At 45.4% G+C, this 20,940-nt stretch overlaps 1 protein-coding gene across 4 annotated transcripts; it reads right to left on the bottom strand.

Annotated features, from left to right (window-relative positions):
* Positions 1-229: 229 nt before the first annotated feature.
* Positions 230-20,085, bottom strand: STARD3NL (STARD3 N-terminal like). Of its 4 annotated transcripts, none has more exons than XM_054177159.1 (8): positions 19,999-20,085; positions 8,411-8,707; positions 7,445-7,522; positions 5,505-5,582; positions 3,816-3,869; positions 3,595-3,712; positions 1,141-1,239; positions 230-299 (listed from the first exon to the last, which is right to left on the bottom strand). In XM_054177159.1, the coding sequence occupies exons 2-8, from the start codon at positions 8,633-8,635 to the stop codon at positions 247-249; spliced, it is 705 nt and encodes a 234-aa protein (XP_054033134.1). In that variant the 5' UTR covers positions 8,636-8,707; positions 19,999-20,085; the 3' UTR covers positions 230-246. The 4 variants fall into 4 exon arrangements, with proteins under 4 accessions (XP_054033134.1, XP_054033133.1, XP_054033135.1 ...); XM_054177158.1 differs by lacking the exon at positions 19,999-20,085 and adding an exon at positions 19,393-19,457; XM_054177160.1 differs by lacking the exons at positions 5,505-5,582; positions 19,999-20,085 and adding an exon at positions 19,393-19,457.
* Positions 20,086-20,940: the final 855 nt, after the last annotated feature.

Below are 20,940 nucleotides of genomic sequence, written 5' to 3'. Positions count from 1 at the left end.
CAGACTCTCTGCTCCACTCAGACTGCTACATCCAGGTTAACCAGAACTCGCCCCAACAACAAGCTCTCAAGAGCCTGGTAGGATCTGCTGCTTGAAGGTTGCTAAAACAGACAGATGGGGTTCAAGGACTATGAAGTCTTAAGAGTTTGAGCACTCTTCCAATCACTTGGGAAGAACTATGAAGAGAGAAATATTCATGAATATTCATGTTCTATGGAAAGGAAGTTACCTGCTTGCTCCCATTTGCTATACAACTGGTTTTTCACTGTCTTGTTTTTCTTCAGACTCTTCATCAGATCCTGACAAGGAAGACAAGAAATCAATTGAGAGAAGGGGGGGAAAAAATAAAGACAAAGCAGACAACCAGTGGTAATGGCTTGTCAAAAGGCTGTCCAAAGCAACTAGTGCCCTTAAAAACAGTTACTTTTTATGTTAGATTTCTTCTCTTTTCAGCTGTTTCATGTTGAAGGATTTTTTTAGCAGTGATCAAACCCAAAAGCCATCACTGGGCTCCTCCTTGGAACACCAATCTTGTCAATGGGTTCAGTTAGCAAGCAGTTCAAGTTTTCACTACAACATGCCCAGGACAATCTGCTCCACACTGCTCCCTTACAAGCAGATTGTCCCACTTGCTACATCCTGTCCTTTGGGAAGGGAACTTCAGAAGATGCTTTCAAAGCAGTCAGAAATACAAATTACTAATCTCTGTACCTAGCATTCTGTAAGAGATTGTCTCACTAAGCCAGAAATCAAACAGCTCCCTTTGCCAGGTCTCTCCTCTTCATCCTCTGCCTGCTCTCAGCTATGTGTACAGACAGGTAGGAACTAAACTCAATTACTGAATAAAAAGGCATCTTCAATTCTGGATGGTAAAGCACAACTTTCATTTAAAAAGATCAGATCACTTTTTTCCACCCTTCCCTCACTTTGCCCTCTGGAGGGGATGAAATAGGCAGGATTTTGATGTAAATAACAAATAATGAAAGCAAATAATAATTTATAGATATATAAAATATACAAGGTAAAAAAAATATAATACAAGATAAAAATAACATGAAAGTGAAATAAAATAAAATAAATAAACATTAAAAAGTTTATGAAATAAACTATAAAATCATTCACTATGTAAACCAGAACTACCTGCTGCAGACTCAGGAGGAGAATAGAACTGCCCATCAGAGAGCACTCCAGAGTGAAGCAGAGCTGCTCGTTCAGAAGCATCCTGTGCTATTAAAAATCCTAAAAAGAGAGAAGAAAAGAGAGCAAGAACAAACCAGCCAACTGCTCCAAGCTATCATATAGCATCTTAAAGATCAAGTATCTTAAGAAGTGATGTATGACATCACAGTAATGGCAGTATCACCAAGGTTGGAAGAGACCTCAAAGATCATCGAGTCCAACCTGTCTCCACAGACCTCATGACTAGACCATGGCACCAAGTGCCACGTCCAATCCCCTCTTGAACACCTCCAGGGATGGTGACTCCACCACCTCCGGGGCAGCACATTCCAATGGTGAATGACTCTCTCCGTGAAGAACTTTCTGCTCACCTCCAGCCTAAACTTCCCCTGGTGCAGCTTGAGACTGTGTCCTCTTGTTCTAGTGCTGGTTGCTAGAGATGAGACCAACCGCCTCCCTGCTACAACCACCTTTCAGGTAGTTGTAGACAGCAATGAGGTCACCCCTGAGCCTCCTCTTCTCCAGGCTATACAACCCCAGCTCCCTCAGCCTCTCCTCACAGGGCTGTGCTCAAGGCCTCTCCCCAGCCTCATTGCCTTTCTCTGGACACGTTCAAGTGTCTCAATGTCCTTCTTAAACTGAGGGCCCCAGAACTGAACACAGGACTCAAGGTGAGGCCTAACCAATGCAGAGTACAGGGGCACAATAACTTCCCTGCTCCTGCTGGCCACACCATTCCTAGTGCAGGCCAGGATGCCATTGGCCTTCATTAGCATTGCAACTACCTCACTTCTACAAACAAGGAGCAAACTGTCGGAATTGAACGTTCCCATTTTCTGTGTAACTTCAGGCAGGTAAGGAGAGACACTCTAGCAAAACAGAGGTTATGGAATCCTTCCTGACTGCATGGTTAGGATGCCATATGTGAATTCATCAATATCCACTGGCCAACTGAAACTCTTGGAATATGTTTTTATGATCAGTGAGCTACGATGCACAACCAAATAAATTCCTTCTTCACCAGTCTGAGACTCCTTGTAAACAGCTTGCTTTCACCTGTCTGGCTCAACACCTTCAACAGCTCCCCTGGGCTCAGCCTCTTCTGAAATCCAGAAAATTATTTGGAAGTGACATGGGGCTACTTTAGTGTGTTTGATACAAGGCAAAAACCCCAAACCAACAATAAAAGGAGTTGGGAGAGAAGTGAATTCATCTTGACTGCCATCAATGGGTCTGAAAACAGGGCATGGAGGGCTGATTAGCTCAACATATGGCTACTGAACTCCCATCCTTTATTCTCTGCCACATGAAGATTGATAGGAGGAAATAAACCAAAACCCAAACCCAAACCCTTGACGCTTTAGATGGTTTACTAAATCAGGAAAGCTAAGGTAGCCAGCAGCTATTAAAAAGATCACTTTCCAACTCAAACTACTATTCCTACACACCAATTTATTTTATAAACCAGCTCAAAATCTCCCAAAGGAGACATCTCTTTTACTTCTATTTCCATTCTGTCCAAAAGAAGGTCAGGCTTCATACCACAAGACACATGCTGGTTGGATTTTACTTTTAAATCCTGCACACAGGATGAAGGTGGGGGTTGGTCTCTTCTCCCAGGCAACCAGCACCAGAACAAGAGGACACAGTCTCAAGTTATGCCAGGGGAGGTTTAGGCTGGAGGTGAGGAAGAAATTCTTCCCAGCAAGAGAGATTGGCCATAGGAATGTGCTGCCCAGGGAGGTGGTGGAGTCACCATCACTGGAGGTGTTTAGGAAGAGCCTGGATGAGGCACTTGGTGCCATGGTTTAGTTGATTAGATGGTGTTGGGTGATAGGTTGGACTTGATGATCTTGAAGGTGTTTTCCAACCTGGTTAATTCTATTATATTCTAAAACTTCTAGAACTGGAAATCTTCTTCTATGGAACCACAGTTTTGCCCTTTTTTTCTTTTTCTTTTGTTTAGTTAAAAATGAAACCTCTCTAAATTTTGAGCACTGCTGCATTAGGCAGAAAATTACTGCGGAAGCACTTTTGGGGTTGGTTGACTTTTTATCCACAAAAGAGTAAGCCATAAAAAGTCAGCCTCCACTCCCACTGCAGACAGGAAAGAAAAACACCTGGTCAAAGAGTAAAGCTTTTTGATACCTGCTTTCATTATCTGCCTCAGATTCAGAAGCAACGAAGGCACTACGTAAGTAAAACCACGCAACACAATCCAAATGTGCCTATCCTCCGTCTGACTTTATCGCTTGCAAGCCACTTATTTGAAAGCATATATTCCTTCTCAGAAAAGGAAAAGACATGCCAAATGCTTCCCACGGTTGAGGAGCTGAAAGACTCATTCTTCTGCTAGATAACATGGGAACAAATGTTGCCAGCTGCAGTGACTGAGGGGAAGGATCAAGAACTTACTGTTTTCTTCTTCAGCTTCTTGCGGTAACACTTTAAAGTCCAAGAACCAAGTTTCAATCCAGGCAAGTATGAAGGATATGATGGGCAGCACGTAGCCAAAAGCACCCTGTGAGAACAGCTTGAAGGAAAGCAAACCACACAGCGTTATAGAAATTAGTCTGAAGAGCCTTGCTTTCAGAAAAAACAGCAAAGTAAAACAAACAGTTGATGAGAATATATACCTGTGAAATAATTACTTTTGCTAATAAAAAGGCACTGGTCACTGCTGTTGTAAACTGAAAGAGACAGGGTGAGAACAGTTAAGACTAATAAAGGGATTCACTTTCTCATTGCTGCCATTATCTATCAGTTGCAAATTAAAATATTGACCAACAACTGCAAGATCATAACAAGCATGACACATTTAACTTAAAGTGGTACTACAGAAAACTCCTTAATGAAGACAGCTTTTAATATGAACATCTCTACATGTGGATCTCCACACAGCAGAAAGGCAGTTTAGATGCTACACCCATTCCGAGATCTGCAAGTTGTGCTCTCTCACTATAATAAAGATGCAGCATTTTCTTCACTAAGTCCCTTCAAGAAAATAAGGTACCTCTGTATTTTGGAAAAAGCAAACAGCAACTGCTCCAAATGCTTTTCACTACCAGCCAAATAAAACAAACGTTAAAGTTAATCTTTGGAGGAGTGGATTTGAATGAGCATTTTAATTCATGTCGTGGTGCTGTGACGAGCTAATCACTTTGAAGACGTGGTACTCCAAACACAATTAAGCGTCTGGATGAAACTCCAAATCACAGAACAAAAGGAAAAAGACAACAGTGGACAAGTATTGTTGACATTTGGGTCCAGCAATTCTTCAACTAACCAGCAGGACCTCACCAGCTTCTGGTAAGCACAGGTAGAATTTTAAGATGGGTGGCTTCTGCAAAAACTTCAGTGAAGCTTTCTCTACCTGTTTGTTTACTGCCACGATGGGTTCACTCTCACCATCTCACAAACAACTGCATCTAACGGGAGGATGTCATTGGAAGAAATACTCTAAAGCTACACAACTAGGAGTAAGGGCTTTAGAGAGTCATGCACTTAAACAGAGAGCAGCAGTTTCAATTCTGTACATGCCTGTGGCCTGCTGGGAACACAATTTCAAAGCAATCACAGCAGGTAACTCATACTACTGAACAAACTGCTTGCCACTCACTTGAAGAAAGTTATACCTGAGCATATTCTACATGCACCTAGGTTTAAGATTTCCAAAGTGCTCAGCCAGCAAATGCCTGTTGGATGACGATCTCTAGCACTGACCAGTGGAAATATGAATTTGTTGTCAAGTGTTGCTCTTTCTCTCAACCACACAGTACAGCTGCATTAAAGACATTTGCTTCTGTCCACTGTGATTTGCTAGTTCTCAAGAACTTCATTTCTAAGAAGACAGTTGTATTCAGCAGTTTGTATTGGAGCATGAAGCAAGACAGGGGCTAGTAGTGCTTAGTGGGTGGCACCTACAGCTTGAAAATCTAGGAATGTGGGAGCCAATGGGCAGCTGGATCTCTGGTACAATAATGCCAATTCTTCTTTTTCAACACAGATCACTGTTTCAAATGCAAATATATTTCCAACGTTAATTAACAGGTCAGAGACAAGGAGCAGTTACAGTTAGCCATCCATACTGGATTCAATGTAACTCTTCAGCATGTATTAACATCATACTAACAAGGACCACGACCCACTGTGCCATTCAGGTCTGAAAATCTCCCAGCACAGAAATTTCTCATCTCTTACTGTACAGTGAATTTTCACATATAGCACCAAGATGATTCTTAACATACAAACGTTAAGAGGCATCTAAATGTTGTCTGTTTTGCCCCATTGCAGTTCAAACTCCATTATGCTTGGCTACTACTCACAGCTATTGCCCACCAATGGCGCAGTCTGCACATTGCATATGCAAGTATTAACACCTTAAACCGAAAGACTGCCAGTAGCTATAGAGAAAGGAGAAAAATATTTGTTGGTTAATTCAGAACACAGAAGAACCACAAGATTCTCAGCTCACTGAAAATACTAACTGCTCACAGAACAACCTGAAACAGGGCGATCCAAGTTCTGAGAAGTTCGGATGTGCGCTTAGAAAACAGAAAGCAATTTCCCATTTGGGAAGCAAATGGCATCACTCACGTGCCTGCAGAGGCTTAAATATGGCAAGCACGTGCAATTCCACAAGTTACACAAATTCTGGCTATGATCATTACAGCAGACTGGCATCTAGCAGTTAGACCTAGCTGCAGATAATCCAGCAAACGCCCCGAGCGGCACTGTGCATCTCGCTGATCTTAGCGGTGTGCTACTGTGCAAGATTGTCATGAGACACTGCAAAGACTTCACAGATGCAACCAGAACATGGGAAGAGTTTTTAAAACCCATTTTCTGCTTGCTGAATTTGTGGTACTTATTGAAATACTACCACTGCAACAACCTATTACTCTCTATGGAGATGCCAGCAACAGGAAACCACTCCAAATATATCGCAGTAATGAAATAGCAGACAGCCAAGATTTCTGAGGCAGGGAACCTAACCTTCCATTTCCCTGTTTATTCTTTGATAGGACAAGGCTCCAACTTGTTTTAAAAGATGTGTGCAGGATCTGAAAAATGTGAAACAAATGTTTAAAGTGAAGAGAAATCAAGGACAGGCATGGCCAGAGGTATAATGAACCCTTCTCATCTCATGCAAATATGTACTTCAGGGATGCATAGCACAGCCAGGAGAAATCCTGTATCAGCCCACAAATCATTTTGTGGAATTTGATGACCTAGTCCTTTCCCAGGGAATAAAAGTCTATTATTCTGCATTACATGTTTTTAACTCTTGGTTCAGCTACAGGACAAAATAAATTCCAGGTTTATATGTAGCATGGGTATATCATGGGGGAACCTGTCAGCAAAATAGTGACAGAGAAAGGCAGAAGCAGTAGTAGTTTGCTAGCTCAGAATTTGTTTCATCCAGTATTCCATTCCATTTGACACAGCAAATGATCCAGTGCAGAAGCAAGGATGGGTTTTTAGATCAGTTTCAAAAAGGGATTCTGGATATTAGTCATGAATATAAAATGATTCATAGCAAACCATCTCTGCCAGGAAAACAGAAACTGGTAGAATTAATGGTGCTGCAAAAACATGGGGCTCTTTAGAGGGGCCATAAACAAACAGCTTTCACTGAGTTCAGCAGCTTGGTCCATGCAGTGCAAAAAGCATTGCAAGTGCAGGGCTGTGGCCCTGCTGAAAGACAGAGAAACTTCCTTCTGCAGCAGAGTTCCTCCCATGTGCTTAAGGTGCTTATACATAGTGAAGGAGAATCACACTTTGTATCATCTGTGTTTGAATAAAATGTTAACAATTGATAGAGTTGAAACACTGAAATCTACGAAACGACCTGACCTATACAGGGCAAAATGTGAACAAGGCTCTCTGATCTTTCAGCTGAAGGAGTACTGGCCTTGTCTCTCTAATGAATTATCTTTATGTTACAACAGTCTCACAGTCTTGACTGAGTTCCTCATCTGCTTTGCTGCAGCTGTGAAAGCAGAAGATGCAACTGAGGTGTGCCAAAGCATCTCTACCCTCAGGCTCCACCAGCTTGCTGCCAAAGCAGGAGTGGGCAACCTCTACACGGGTGACAACACATACAAGCCTTTCTGGTTTAAATTATCAAGAAAAGACAAACACCACTTTCCCTGGACTCAAACTAGGGAATATCTTTGGAGGGAAGAATGTGGGTAAGCTACACTCTTGCTGCCTTTTCTTCCTTTCTGTTTTGTTTGTTTGCTCGCTGTTTAAGAACACTTACAAATATATCAAAATATGAAGAAGAGTAGTCATATTGTAGGACTTCTTTCTCTAAGGTAGTCTCAATGCCTCCTTTAACCTACAAAGAAACAACACAGAGAGCTTTAGAACAGAAGTCAGCAAAGCCAAATTACACACAAATCTGAAGGGTGAAACGACGTACAACAAGATCATTAAACTAAGTACAGAGGACATGTATGCTAAAAATATCCATTTCAAGACCAGTGTCCTTATTTTTCATGACTATATACATTTTTAAAGTCAAAGCATTTAGGAATATCCCTTGGCCTATGCAAGCTCCATTCAGAGTGGCCCACATACCAAAGTAAACAAGTTATTGAAGGAAAAAGAAATTATTAAATGTTAAGGTCTGAGCATTTTATGTCTGTGAGAAGGATCAAAACAGCTGATCAAAAAGCCACCCAGAACTAGCTCTGCTTAGTCACATTAGCAAACAACAAACAAGGCAGTAACTGAATTCATACTCCAGATCTTTTTCTTTAGCAAGGTACAGCATATGAAGGTTGCCTCAAAAAAATATACCCAGTAAAAGAAGGAGGTTGGGTGCTGGAGGTCTTTGCAGGGACAAACCTTACCTCAGTGAGATATGACTGACTGAGTTACTCACAAGGCAAACTCTCAAATCCTGGCAAAACTCAAGCTTGCCAAATTTCAAAGGTGTACAGTAACACTTTTGTTTACTTGCTGCCTGAAAAGGTGACTGGATTTCCAATGGCTTCTTCAGCATGGTTGACAGACTACAGGAACATCAAAAGGTTTAATGATGAGAAGGTAATAAGCCATGTATACTAATGACATAAGGGAGATGCAGTTGAGTAGACACTATGTTCATGAAAGCTTAAAAGCAAGCAGCTGCTTTAAAGAGATACAAATAGCATATCATTTGGAATAGAAAAGAGCAACTCATTAACCACTCCTGAAGTGAATAAATCAAAAGATAACTCACATTTAGCTCTATTATCCACAGCAAGGTTATGAATAAGAGATCAAAAGTAACAAACAAGCAGAAAGTCCTTCTGACATCTGATATGCCTTTCTTCTCTCTGCCTTCGTAGGACTCAATCCTTGCCACCAGCTGCGTGGGGTTGATGGAGTGGACATCCCGTAAGGAAGGGCAGGACTCCACGCTGCTACTGTGAGCATTCTCTGCATCACCTAGCACCCGATTCATTCTGGGTTTGCTTAGAGGGGTCTTCTTCCAATTTCACCATTACTAGAAGGCTGATCCATATAGGAAGACTTTCTAAACAAATGAAGAGAAGCAAAACACGTAAGTCACCAACCCCCCACCACTCCAGTAGGCATTTTCATCTTGCCACCTCACTTCGTGCTGGCTAAAAAGGAAGAGAAATGGGCGAGTAGGCTCTAAAAATTGTGTCTATAATTAGCCATACCTCAGCTTGCTTCAGAGGATTTGTGAAACAAGAGGATTTATGTGCAATTAGTTGAGCCTGTCTAGATTCAGAAGGCTCTGTTCTCCATGTTGTTAGAGTGAGACCAGTAAGTGGGAATGAATAAAAAGCATGAAGCTGTGCACCTTTAAGTTTTCCAAATCTCATTTAAACACTCTCAGCAGGAAGTCAACTCAAAGGAAGTTCCACATGCAGTTCCTGAAAACCAGCAGTGTTAGCTACCAGCACATCCAGAGCTGACACAACAAAACAATTAAAAGGTCATTAAAACCTTGTAATTCTGCAGTAATCGTTCTCTAGAGCAAATACACTGCTCTTTGCTCTTAGGTAAATCCAGCTGCTAGGAACACTTCCACTGCCAGACAGGGTTTCTCTGAAAAGACTGCATTCAACCCAGGGGTTGAAGTACCCTGAGTCTCTCCTGACTACAAGGCTTGAAAAAAATTTCAAACACTGAGGTTAGATTTCTCACAGAAGTGCAGAAGTGTGATGTGTGATTCACTACATGACTCCATGAGAGCCTTCTTCCAATGAAGGCTGCCTGACAGAGCTGACTAAGGAGGGCACAAAAACTGCAAGGAAGCACACAGGGAAATGAATTTTATGCAAAAGACTCGGAAGATGAAGCTATAGATCCTGCAACACAAATCCCATCAGACAAGCCTCTGTGATGCTGGGGCAACTGCTTTTGGAAACTGAAGAACAACACTTGTCTCTTCCTGTGTGGGCTGCCTTCCAGTAAACCACAAGAGACTTCCCTTCCCACTCTTGTATTCCCCAAAGGGCTGCACTTCCAAGCCTGCACAAACATGGTCAGGCAAAGCACAAGAGGAGAAGCAGGGAGGGCATCTGTAACACAGCACAGCAAACAGGAGGATACAAGGACACAGGGAGGAGGAAGGGTGAGGGGGCAGGCAGCTGCCAGCGCATACGTCACGTCGAGGAAGAGGCAGGGCAGCAGGGGATGGCCAAGGTCTAAGTGAAGCCACAGCACAGCATTCTGGTAGTTCAAAGTCTGCTTTTCTCAGGCTACGTCATGAGAACAGTAACAGACCAGAAACCACCTTGCCAGCTGAGTCTCTGCCTGAAAGCAGCAAGTGATCAGAGGCAAAACCAGCTAGTAGCAATCACCATCTCATTCTGGGGTCCAAGGGTGGGCCAAACCAAGCAGGAGGCCAAGCACAAGCGGGTTGCTGCCATCCTACTCCTACCTATAGCTTTGCAAAACCACCCGAGGTAGGGGTCTTCCACCTCTTATTCATCAGACATGGGACCAGGAAAGCTGACAGGTCTTTGGCTGGGCTCGATCTCCATTAGAGAGCTGTTACAAAATCACAGAACGTTAAGGTTGGAAGGGACCTCCAGAGATTATCCAGTCCAAACCCCCTGCCAGAGCAGCATCACCCAGGGTAGGTCACACAGGAAAGCATTCAGGTGGGTTTTGAATGCCTCCAGAGAAGGAGACTCCACAACCTCTCTGGGCAGCCTGTTCCAGGGCTTCGTCACCTCAGTTCCAGCTTGCGCCCATTGCTCCTTGCCCTGTCATTGGACATCCGTGAGCAGAGCCTGGCTCCATCCTCCTGACACTGCCCTGCACATCTTCACAAACATGAATGAGGTCACCCCTCAGCTTCCTTTTCTCCAAGCAACAGAGCCCCAGCCCCCTCAGCCTTTCCTCAGCAGGGAGATGTTCCACTCCCTTCAGCATCTTTGTGGTTCTGTGCTGGACTCTTTCAAGCAGTTCCCTGAGGTCCTTCTTGAACTGAGGGGCCCAGAACTGGAGGCAATACTCCAGATATGGGCTCAGTAGGGCAGAGTAGAGGGAGAGAACTTGTCTCGACCTACTATCCACACCCCTTCTAATGTACCCCAGTGTTAGGTAGAACAGACATAACCAGAGACATCATGTGGTGGGAATGTAACATTGAGACAATCAGATTCATCATTAGCTAGAATTAAGAGAGAAACTCCTGTACTGCTCTCCCCCTTGTTTCAAGAGCTTCTCAAGCAGATTTACAACTCACCATCTTCATTACCTTTCAGTCTCCTCTTTTTTTTACCCAACTTTTGGCCATGATGCTGCTCACTCAGTACTCAATGGCCCTATGGGGATTGGTGCAGGGCCTTCAGGTGCCCCATGGAAGGGAGGAGGGATTGGATGCATTTGACCTTTCAGGCTCACTCCAAGGAAGCACCAAACATTTGGACCTCAAGCTGAAGTGGATAGCTTGAGCACAAAGTCATCTCGAGCTGGTGGTAATCAGCAGCCAGGGCTTATGACCCTGTTCCTTCCTTCCCAAACTGCTTAGTGCTGAACCTGGACACCAGAAGCACCTAACCCCCATTTCATTTCACACTGCCAGAAGGATGTTGCCCTTAGGATTATTTGTTCCAACAGTCTCACTCTCACAGATGTGGATGGAAAGGACAGATGGTCCCTGTGGGAAGCAGGAAGACAAATCATCAGAGGCAGAAGCCCAGAGGCAACCAAGGCAGGACATGTCCCAGGCACCTGCTGCCTCTCCCACCACACCAGCCACCCGAGCTGCACTGGCCAGACAGCCACTCACAGCAACTAAGGCAGGGCAAGCAAAGCGCTCTCACACTTCAAAGACAGGGGCCAGAGCTGTCTGGATTAGAGCAGCTCTTGCATGATGTCAGAGGTGCTGCTCAGCAGTGAAATCTCCCTCTCTGGAAGATCTTTTTTAAGAGCAGGAGGGAGTGTTGGATTTTGCCTCCACAGCAAGTCCTGTCCCAGCCAGCCAAAAGCACCAGGCAAGGGTGGCCAAGCACAACATCTTTCAAGCTTCCTCCTGGAGCTCTACATGGCTCTCAAAAGGCTTTACAGGAGGAAGACATCTGTGGGGTGTGTTTGGTCAGGTGTCTCCAGCACTACGGTGAACTGTGGGCCGCCTGAACCCAAGGCTGTGAGCAGAATCATTGCCCTTGGGTGCTGGAAACACCCTCAGGGCCCTGCTGTGGAGCAGGCATTCCCAGGAAAACCTTTGGGATGGGATGTAAAGCCCAGGTCAGGCTGTCCTGGTTCAAGGGAAAGAGAAGCCAAGGAATTGTTCAAGAAGAAAGCCAAGCAACACCTGCACTTGCCCAGAAACCTTCCAGCCCCACTGACTACAGGAATGATCTTTTCTTTCTGATGTGGCAAGCAGTGCAGTTAGCTAGGAACTTGATACTCTCAGCCTGGATTGCTGCTGGATACAGCACAGTACAGGAATGCAATTAGTGCAGTAGAGCTAATTGTTTCAGGATGTGCTGCTTCAGCACTCGCTGAAGCAAGTGTGTGCTAGAAGGTTGTGTTCCATAGTTTCTTTCATTCATTACAAATAGAAAGTTCCTTTGTACCTCAGTGACACAATGTGGAACTTCAGCACACCAGCATCTGCAGGTGGTTTCAGGTGGCTCTATGAAAAGCAAACTCTTCAGCCCTTCCCTGAGGCTCTCCAGGCACATAGGGACTGTTAAAGAGAGGCAGCTGCCTTTTAGGGTCGGATGGCCACCCGGCAGCCACCTCCTTACCCATCTCAGCATTACCAGCAACAACCTTCCTCAACTTTAGAAGTCATGAGCAAACTTTACTTACACTCTTGGAGACCACAGCGTATCCCCCCAGACAGCAGTGCCATGCTCTGCATCACACTGACCCGCCAGTGTTTCATCTCCTGTAGCTTTTCCAGCATCAGAGCTAATTTGGCACTTTCTCTAATGAAACTTCCACAGTGGAAGCCCAGTTGATGTTGGCTGTGGATCTCTTCCTCCCTAGGAGGCAGATGTACGAAACAGCCAAGTTTATGGTCAGGTGTTGTGAATTCAAATTGCACAGAACCATCATTCAACACGTGCAGTTTGTCCACATCCCATGCTGGATATCATGGTGTCCATAAACCAGCAGAAGCTGCACCTCCTGGTAAATCTGTGTGGAGCCACAGTCCCTATCACGGGAAGCTCTGAGGGAAGAGTCATCCCCTGTAACAGTAAACCATACATAAAGAACTGCAGGGTAGAAATGGGTAACACAGCAGCAGGTAGGACACCATGAGCTTCTGCTACAGTTTGGAAACAACAAATGTTTCCAAAGCAGGCAAATGTTCCAGGAGGCACAACTAAGTCACAGGATGACTATGAGCCGTGCATGTGATATATTGCATCGAAAGGCAAGCTCTGGGAAAAGCCCTTGTGAGCACTCCCTTTTATCACTATGGACACTCCTCATTATTCAGATACAAGAAGTCCATCTAGAATGAAGGCAAACAAACACTAAGCAATGCAGGCCTGTGACATCCCCCACCTCTCCCAGAAACCTGTTTCAGGGTTTGATCATCCTCTCAGTCATCATTTAGTTTAACCCCCTGATGCTCCTTGAGTTGTTAGATCAGAGACACAGCTGAATCCTGAATTGGATTAAAAGAAGATATTTTATATTGTGTTTATTCAAATTCACCCAACTTATCTGTTTTACTACCAATTACTTCACAGCAGAGGGCTGGAACACCACTGCTGTGAGGATAGGCTAAGGGAGCCAGGTTTCTTCATCCTAGAGTAGAGAAGACTCTGGGCAGACCTCACAGCTGCCTTCCAATACCTGAAGGGATCCTACAGGAAGGCTGGAGAGGGACTTTTCATGAGGGAGTCTGGAGACAGGACAAGGGGGAATGGTTTGAAGCTGAGGGAGAGCAGTGTTAGACTGGATCTGAGGAAGAAGTTCTTCACTGTGAGACTCTAGAATAGGCTGCTCCAACGTTTGCTTCCATTTACTTGCACAGTTAAGATACACCCTATCTTGCAGTGCATCCTCTGAACTGAGTTCCTAGCCAGTTACTCACTAAACAACAAGAAGCAGCTAGTGTTGCATTTGACAGGCACTAGAGACTTCAAGAAAAACAAGACTGAAAAACACAAACTGATGCCCACCCACAAAATTCCCTAAACTTCTGTTCACACAAGACTCTGTGGGGAGCTCTTTGGCAATACTCTGGATTGTCAATTAAGCAACACAGCAGGAATTACAAGTTACAAACATGCAATACATTTAAAGACTAGGAAGACTTATCAGCATACTGGAGAGAGCTCCTTACAAAGAGTTTGGCTGTATCTGAGGGTTCACAACTACAGCAGCTCTCCTTGACCTTGAAGTATCAGCTCTTCCTCAGGCCAAAAGAAGATTTCTCATCCAAACCACAAGATTCACACACAAAACCTACTTGAGTACAGCTTGGACAGCACACAAATTATTCTTCTACTTCTCATGCACACCTGGTTCCATACCAATGAACCCTGAAACAACTTATCCCCAAGACTTTGCACCACCAAGCAGGTGGCTAGATGTCAGCCAAAAAAACAAAGCATGAAGAGCACTTAACTTGCCTGGGTTATAAAGTGAGTGTAAAATGGAAGCATTTGTGCTTTTGCTAGCAAATTTATGTTATTTTGTCTTGCCTGCTCTCTTATTTCCTTAATGGGGGGGCTAAATTTTATTTTCTGCAAAGCAATTACATAACTCTAAAGTCACACAATTTAATTAAGAACTACATTTAGCTCACTTCTTCCTGCAGAAAAATCCCAACCCACTTAATTCTTTTTTTGTTTTGGTTTGGGTTTTTTTTCCCCCCCCCTCTAAGGTTCCTGGAGAAAGATGTTTCTTCAATTCCCCATGCTTCAATAGTGACCTAACAAAAGTAACAGGACACATCCCACACTTGTACTGAACTGTATTTTTCTCAGAGCATGGGAAGAAGGTGCTGAAGAGCGTAGGACACAGTTTGCAAGCTGAAAGGAGAAAGAAAAAAATAAGTAAGCCAATCTTTTGGGTCAGTAGGACATCTGAGGGGACAGCAATGTCACCTTCCCCCCATCCCAAGAGTGAGACTCATAGATTCACAAAGTCAAATCAAAGTGCTCCAGCCCTGGACTCATTCTTCCCTGCAGCTGGAGCAGCCCTGCTGCTGAGCAGTGCCCTGCAGGATGCTGTTGTCCTTTCACCATCACTTGTTCTAGAAGGGCTGAGAAAAAGCTAAAGCGAACAGCTTGCAAATTTTGTATCCGCACTGCCTTTCTTTGTATCTCCACTGGCACTTTCCCCTCAGGGTTCTCTCTTCACAGCACATCCCAGACTTTCTCTTCTAAAATAAGCAAGTAAGACTTTGTGCCTCCACAGAGGTGGCTCAAACCAGATATGGGAAACAGAACAGTTCCTTAGTTAAACCAAAGCGACTTTGAAAATGTACTCGGTGATGAATTCCTGACACTTGAAACACACTTGCCAGAACTCGGAATGTGTGGAGCTCAGCTTCTGCTTAATCAAGAACATGATCTTAAATATGCAACTATATTCTATTTTAAGTATCATACAAAAACTAACATACAAAAAGCATGCACCATAACACATTCCAAAGGGATGCCTCTGATCTGAGCTACACTCCAAGACAGTTAACCGCTGCAAACTACAAAACTGAAGTGTGCGCATTACACAATCATAGAATGGTTTGGGTTGGAAGGGACCTCCAAAGGCCATCTAGTCCAACCCCCCTGCAGTAAGCAGGGATATCCTCCACTACATCAGGTTGCTCAGACACATGCCAAGCCTACTGCTGGATATCTCCAAGGATGGAGCCTCAACTACCTCCCCGGGCAACCTGTTCCAGAGTTCCACCATCCTCATGGTAAAGAACTTGTTGCTAACATCCAATCCAAGTCTACTCTTCCAGTTTCAAACCACTGTCCCTCATGCTATCCCTGCAGACCTTTGTTAACAGTCCCTCTGCAGCCTTCCTGTAGGCCCCCTTCAGGTCCTGGAAGGTTGCTGTTAGGCCCTTCTCTTCTCCAGGCTGAAGACACCCAGCTCCCTCAGCCTGTCTTCATAGCAGAGGTGCTCCAGCTCCCAGTTTATTTTCATGGCCCTCTTCTGGACCTGCTCCATCAAGTGCATGTCCTTCCTGCATTGACAACACATCATCCCATTTGAAACAATTTATTCCAACTGACAGTATTCACTTAGAGTCATAGAATCAATAAGGTTGGAAAAGACCTCAAGGATCATCAAGTCCAACCTATCATCCAAGACTTAAGTACTTTCTGGTTTAAGAAGCTGAAGGAAATGCAGCTTGTTTAATTATCAAACCTAAGTGATTGTTTTCCTTTAAAAAACCCAAACAAACCCAAACCCAACAAAAACCACCACTGACTCTTTTTTTTTGCTTTTGATGTTTTAGACCAGTCTTGCCAAAGCCCTGAAACTGCATCATGATTTCAAGGTTAAATGCAATCAGCTCCCTACAGTCATAAATGCATGTCTACAGTACTTTGGTATGGTTTATGTACAGGTACACATGCCAGTAACATACAAGTTACATACAATAAAAAGCAATAATAAAAATAAGCCACTGATTTCTTGTGAAAGCAGGGAGGGAGAAGTAGGCATAAAGAGGAAGTGATACAAAGATAAAGAAAAGACAATTGAAAAATCTGAGCCAAATCTGGTTGTAAGTCTTCTGAAGTCTTCTCTCACAGCTTTTACCTGGCTCACTGAAGCTGACTTTGCAGCACACCCAACATCAGCTCACAAAAGTAAAGATTTCACTGCAAATTTCTAAGCACTAAACGAGAAGGGTTTATAATCCCTGCACTTTGCCAGAGTTAAAACAACTGTAGGGCAAATAAAACCCTTTTAGGTATCAAAAGCACATCTATTTTATCAGGTCAGCTTTTCCCTCCATACAGAATGCAATTCATTAAAGAGACCAAGTAGCTTGGTGGTTGCCTTGAACATCAAGCACACAACTCTGGCTCACTACACACGATATTCATACACATTTGTTTGTTTTCTCCGATTCCACACCCCAGGGCTGCTAGCCAGATACTATTTGGACAAGAAAAGCTCTTTTGCTATCAGAGAACTGTGGGATTCTTCCTGCAATATGTCAGTTATTTTATGCAGTAGTGGGAAATACCCAGGATTCTGTTGCTCCCTGAAAAACTCTTCAGCAAAATGGTGCAAAGGTTTTCTCCACTCAGACTCAAGCCCTGGGATTTCCTCACAGCTCTTAAGATTAAAACAGAGTATTTTAGGAAAGTGGCATCCTTGCTAGAATATAGGCTTAAGTTCTGTGAGGTTTTTCACTCTTAATTCCTCTTTTACAGTTCTTGAAGATGCTTCCAAACAAAAAGGAAGTATCAGGGTTTACATACTGCCTGAATTTTTCTCCTTATAAAGTTTCAAGGACATTGAAAGGAAATAATTACCCAATCCAAGCAGCAGCAACTGCTAGCAAAGAGCCTTCAGCATAAAATATTTACCCTAAGACCTCTCCACATGGTTTGTCTAGGCTTTCTGTCAGTGCTACATGGAGATTGCCTCCTGGAATGTGTGAAGTGATGCTGTTTTACGGCTCCAGCTGATGACTGAGTGGTGATCTTAACACGAAAAGCACGATGTCATTACAAGAGGCTTGTTTGGTTCTTTACAAAGATTTCTCTTTTTTGTTTATTTTTTTTCAAACTTTCATTTTCAGTCTTACTCCTAGCTGAATTTATAGTGAGACAGAGAGGTAACAGCCAAGTTGTCTTTTAACATGATCTCTAAGGATTTCAAACTGTGGGCAGAGTTTTAGCAGATACAGTTTAATTAAAGAGCATTTAGGAAGCAAGACATCTGTGATCCTTTGAAGTGACTCAGCTGGATGCTGCTGGGTAACCATGCAAAATCAGAGTTGCTGCTGGCACAAGTGTGATGTACCACTACCCATCTCACCAATTTCTTCTGCAAAGGAACTGATAATGTTGTGTTTGCTGCCTTAATTCACTGAGTGAAATTCCCTAATCCTCTGTACCAGAAATTAGGTTGGGCCCTGTAAAACATTTCAACAAACACAGTTGTTAATATGTCCAGAGAAGGGCCACGAGGATGATCAGAGAGCTGGAGTACCTCTCCTATGAGGACAGACTGAAGGAGCTGGGGCTGTTCAGTCTGGAGAAGAGAAGGCTGAGAGGTGACCTAATTGTGGCCTTGCAGTATCTGCAGGGGGCCTACAAGAAGGCTGGGGAGGGACTTCTCAGGATCTCAGGTAGTGATAGGACTAGGGGGAATGGAATGAAGCTGGAGGTGGGGAGATTCAGGCTGGAGGTGAGGAGGAAGTTCTTCACCATGAGAGCACTGAAGCCCTGGAATAGGTTGTCCAGGGAGGTGGTTGGGGCACTGTCCCTGGAGGTGTTTAAGCCCAGGCTGGATGAGGCTGTGGCCAGCCTGATCTAGTGTGGGGTGTCCCTGCCTATGGCAGGGGGGTTGGAACTAGATGCTCCTTGTGGTCCCTTCCAACCCTGACTGATACTGTGATACTACTATGATACTATGTATTTAACTAGCATGGTCTGACAAAGCTTAAAGTGGAAATACATTCTTTTGTGTGGACAAGGTTCCAGGAATATTGTGCTGAACTCACTTTGAAAAACTGGCTAAACACTTGAGAATTTATGAAAATTAGAATGAACCCTGTCAAGAAAGCCACATTCTAGCCCAAATGCACTGAAAAGAATGCCTAAACCCCCCTTGTCCCCCCCCCAACTGCGAGTTTAGCAATTCACAAATCTCAGCACTGGTAAAAAGGTCAAGCATTTGTTTTGCAACACACAAAATCGACAAAGGACAACATTCATCCTGAAAAAGCATGACAAATAACAGGAAAAACACTTGAAATGAAGGATGTGTGTCATAACGAGAGGCCTGTTGGTGCATTTAGCCCAAAATATCTGGCCGTGAACGCCATCAACATATTAAAACAAACCCCAGATCTCTCTGCATCTGGTGTCCTCAAAGCTGCAAAGCTGATGCAAACCGTCTACCAAAGCCAATAGCAAACTGCTTACAAATGGAACAGAGCCTTCTTGCCGTGCTGGATTAACAATCCCCCAAACACCTAAAATTTCCAGAACAAAATGCCAGCTCTCTTAGGAACTACTGCTCCATGCAATCCTACATCACATCACAAAAGCCAAGACGACCAACGTGCATAACAAAGCATTCTGCGCAGAAATACACCAACTCCGTCTGGGTTTTAAACCCTCTACCTTCAAGTTTAGGATTTGTGGTGAATATTGTCCACGTTTAAATCAATTTGCACCCGACTGCCACACAACTGGGAACTGACTCAAAGTCAGCACTTCATCAAGGAGTAACTTTAACTGCTAGCACTGTTAACTGTTCTAAGTGTAACCAGTCCCCTCCGCGGATGCTCCAGCACAGCCCTCAAGATATAGGTAAAAGGTTATCCTCAAGACACAGGCAAAACGTTAAACTTCAAGACTGAACGACACACTTCCCACTGGGAGGCTGAAATCGGGCAGTGCCTTTCCAAAGTTGCCCCGAATCAGCCCTACAGACGCTACACTTCAACCTCAGCATCGTTTTCCCGCGACAGTGAGCACCCTCTGGTTGGTTCCGCGAAAACGAGCCTCCTGCCCGCCCCGGGTTGTTCACTCCGTCATCAGCAGGACAAGCAGGCCGCTCTACCTCCGTCAGCACGGATTTGCTGAACTGGGATTTCAGAAAGAGAGGGGAAAGCGACCTTCCTCCAGCCTTCGGCTCTGCCAGCAGCAGCGACGCCGGGGCGGAGGGGCGGCAGCACACACAGCCCTGCTGCCGAGCCCCCCTTTTCCGGGACCGGGACCCCCGCCGCGGCGCTTTCCGGCACGTGACCTCCTCCTTCTTCCTTCTCCTCCTCCTCCTCCTCTTCCTCTCCCCATCCCCACCAAACGCCGTTTTCTTGCGCCCTGCCGCGTGCCCCCTAAGCAAGGGGACAAAGCAGTCCTGACGGAGCGGGCCGCCCCCTCCCCGGGAAGGGAAGCGGCCCCGGCACGGAAGGGAGAGGGCAACAGCGGAGCACGGAGGGACAGCATCACAGCGGCACCGTGCGCTGTCCCCCTCCCGCCCAAGGGGCCGCCCCTCGCACCGCAATCCTCAGCCGCGGCCTCCTCGCCGGCTTGCCGGTCCCCGCCGGAGGCGCGTCCGGGCTTCCCCTCCGCCAGCTGCGCGGCCACGCAGCCCTCTCGGCGTTCTCCTCTCGCCCCTTCCCCTCGGTTTCCCCGCTGCCGGGCGAAGAGCGGCGGCGACGCTTACCCCGGGCGCGCCGCTCCGGCCCGAGAGAGGCCCCGCACGGCGGGCAGGCAGCGCCGCAGGCCCCGGGGACCGGCGGGGCGGGGCCAGGCGCGGAGTGGGCGGAGCTCAGCCCCCCTGCGTCGCTGCGAGCTCGGGGAAGAGACAGGGCTGGGCCGCTGGGGTGGTCCCGGGGTCTCGTCGCCGCTGCCGCCGCCGCTTGCCGGATCGACCGGCTGGCGGTGCGAGGGGGACAGGACACAAGCGGCGCTGGGCGGGGGCAGAGGCCAGGCAGAGCGGGGCTGGCCCACGGAGGGCCATCTGCCCTGCGGTGGGGTCTCATCTTTTTGCATGGGGACAGCCCAAATTGTAATGGACTGGTCAAAAGGAGCAGTGAGACTGATCAGCTGTCGCTGGCCTGAATTCCACTTAAGCTCCTGTGTCTTGTCGTAGCACGGTCCTTACATTTACAGAGCTTAGCACCAGAAAACCCGAGCGTGATTGACATCCTAGTGAAAATAGAACAGAAGCTCAACCATCCAGCTGCTTCAGAAAATTATCCTTTGCTTTGGGCAAGCCTGGTCTGCATCCTTCTTGAAGCCCAAAGCTCCTCCAGTGTTACATATGTCATAAGGTTTGTCTGCAGGTCAGTGCAGTAGGCTACATCCAGGATACATCTCTTCTAACAAAAAAAATGAATGGAGGTAATATGCCCTGCTGTACATGATCAAAGAAAAGAACAAACTGAAATTCCTCCCAGCTATAGCATTAGAGCAGTGAAGTGGAGGAAGAAAGACTCTGCAGTTTCTTAAAGCAGTTTACTACCAGGCATGCCTTTCTCTGGTGACACTGAGGTTTCAATGTGAGCAACTTGAGTTCTGTGTGCAGGTAATGAAGTGCCTGCTCCACCTCCAAAAGGAGTGGAGCAGGTTGCACATAGGTCTTGGACAACATTCCACTTAAATT

The sequence above is a fragment of the Dryobates pubescens genome, chromosome 38 (assembly GCF_014839835.1).
Source record: "Dryobates pubescens isolate bDryPub1 chromosome 38, bDryPub1.pri, whole genome shotgun sequence".
In the NCBI taxonomy this organism is placed as follows: domain Eukaryota; kingdom Metazoa; phylum Chordata; class Aves; order Piciformes; family Picidae; genus Dryobates; species Dryobates pubescens.
Note: the sequence above shows the minus strand (reverse complement) of the source record. Positions and strands in the feature narration are given on the sequence as shown.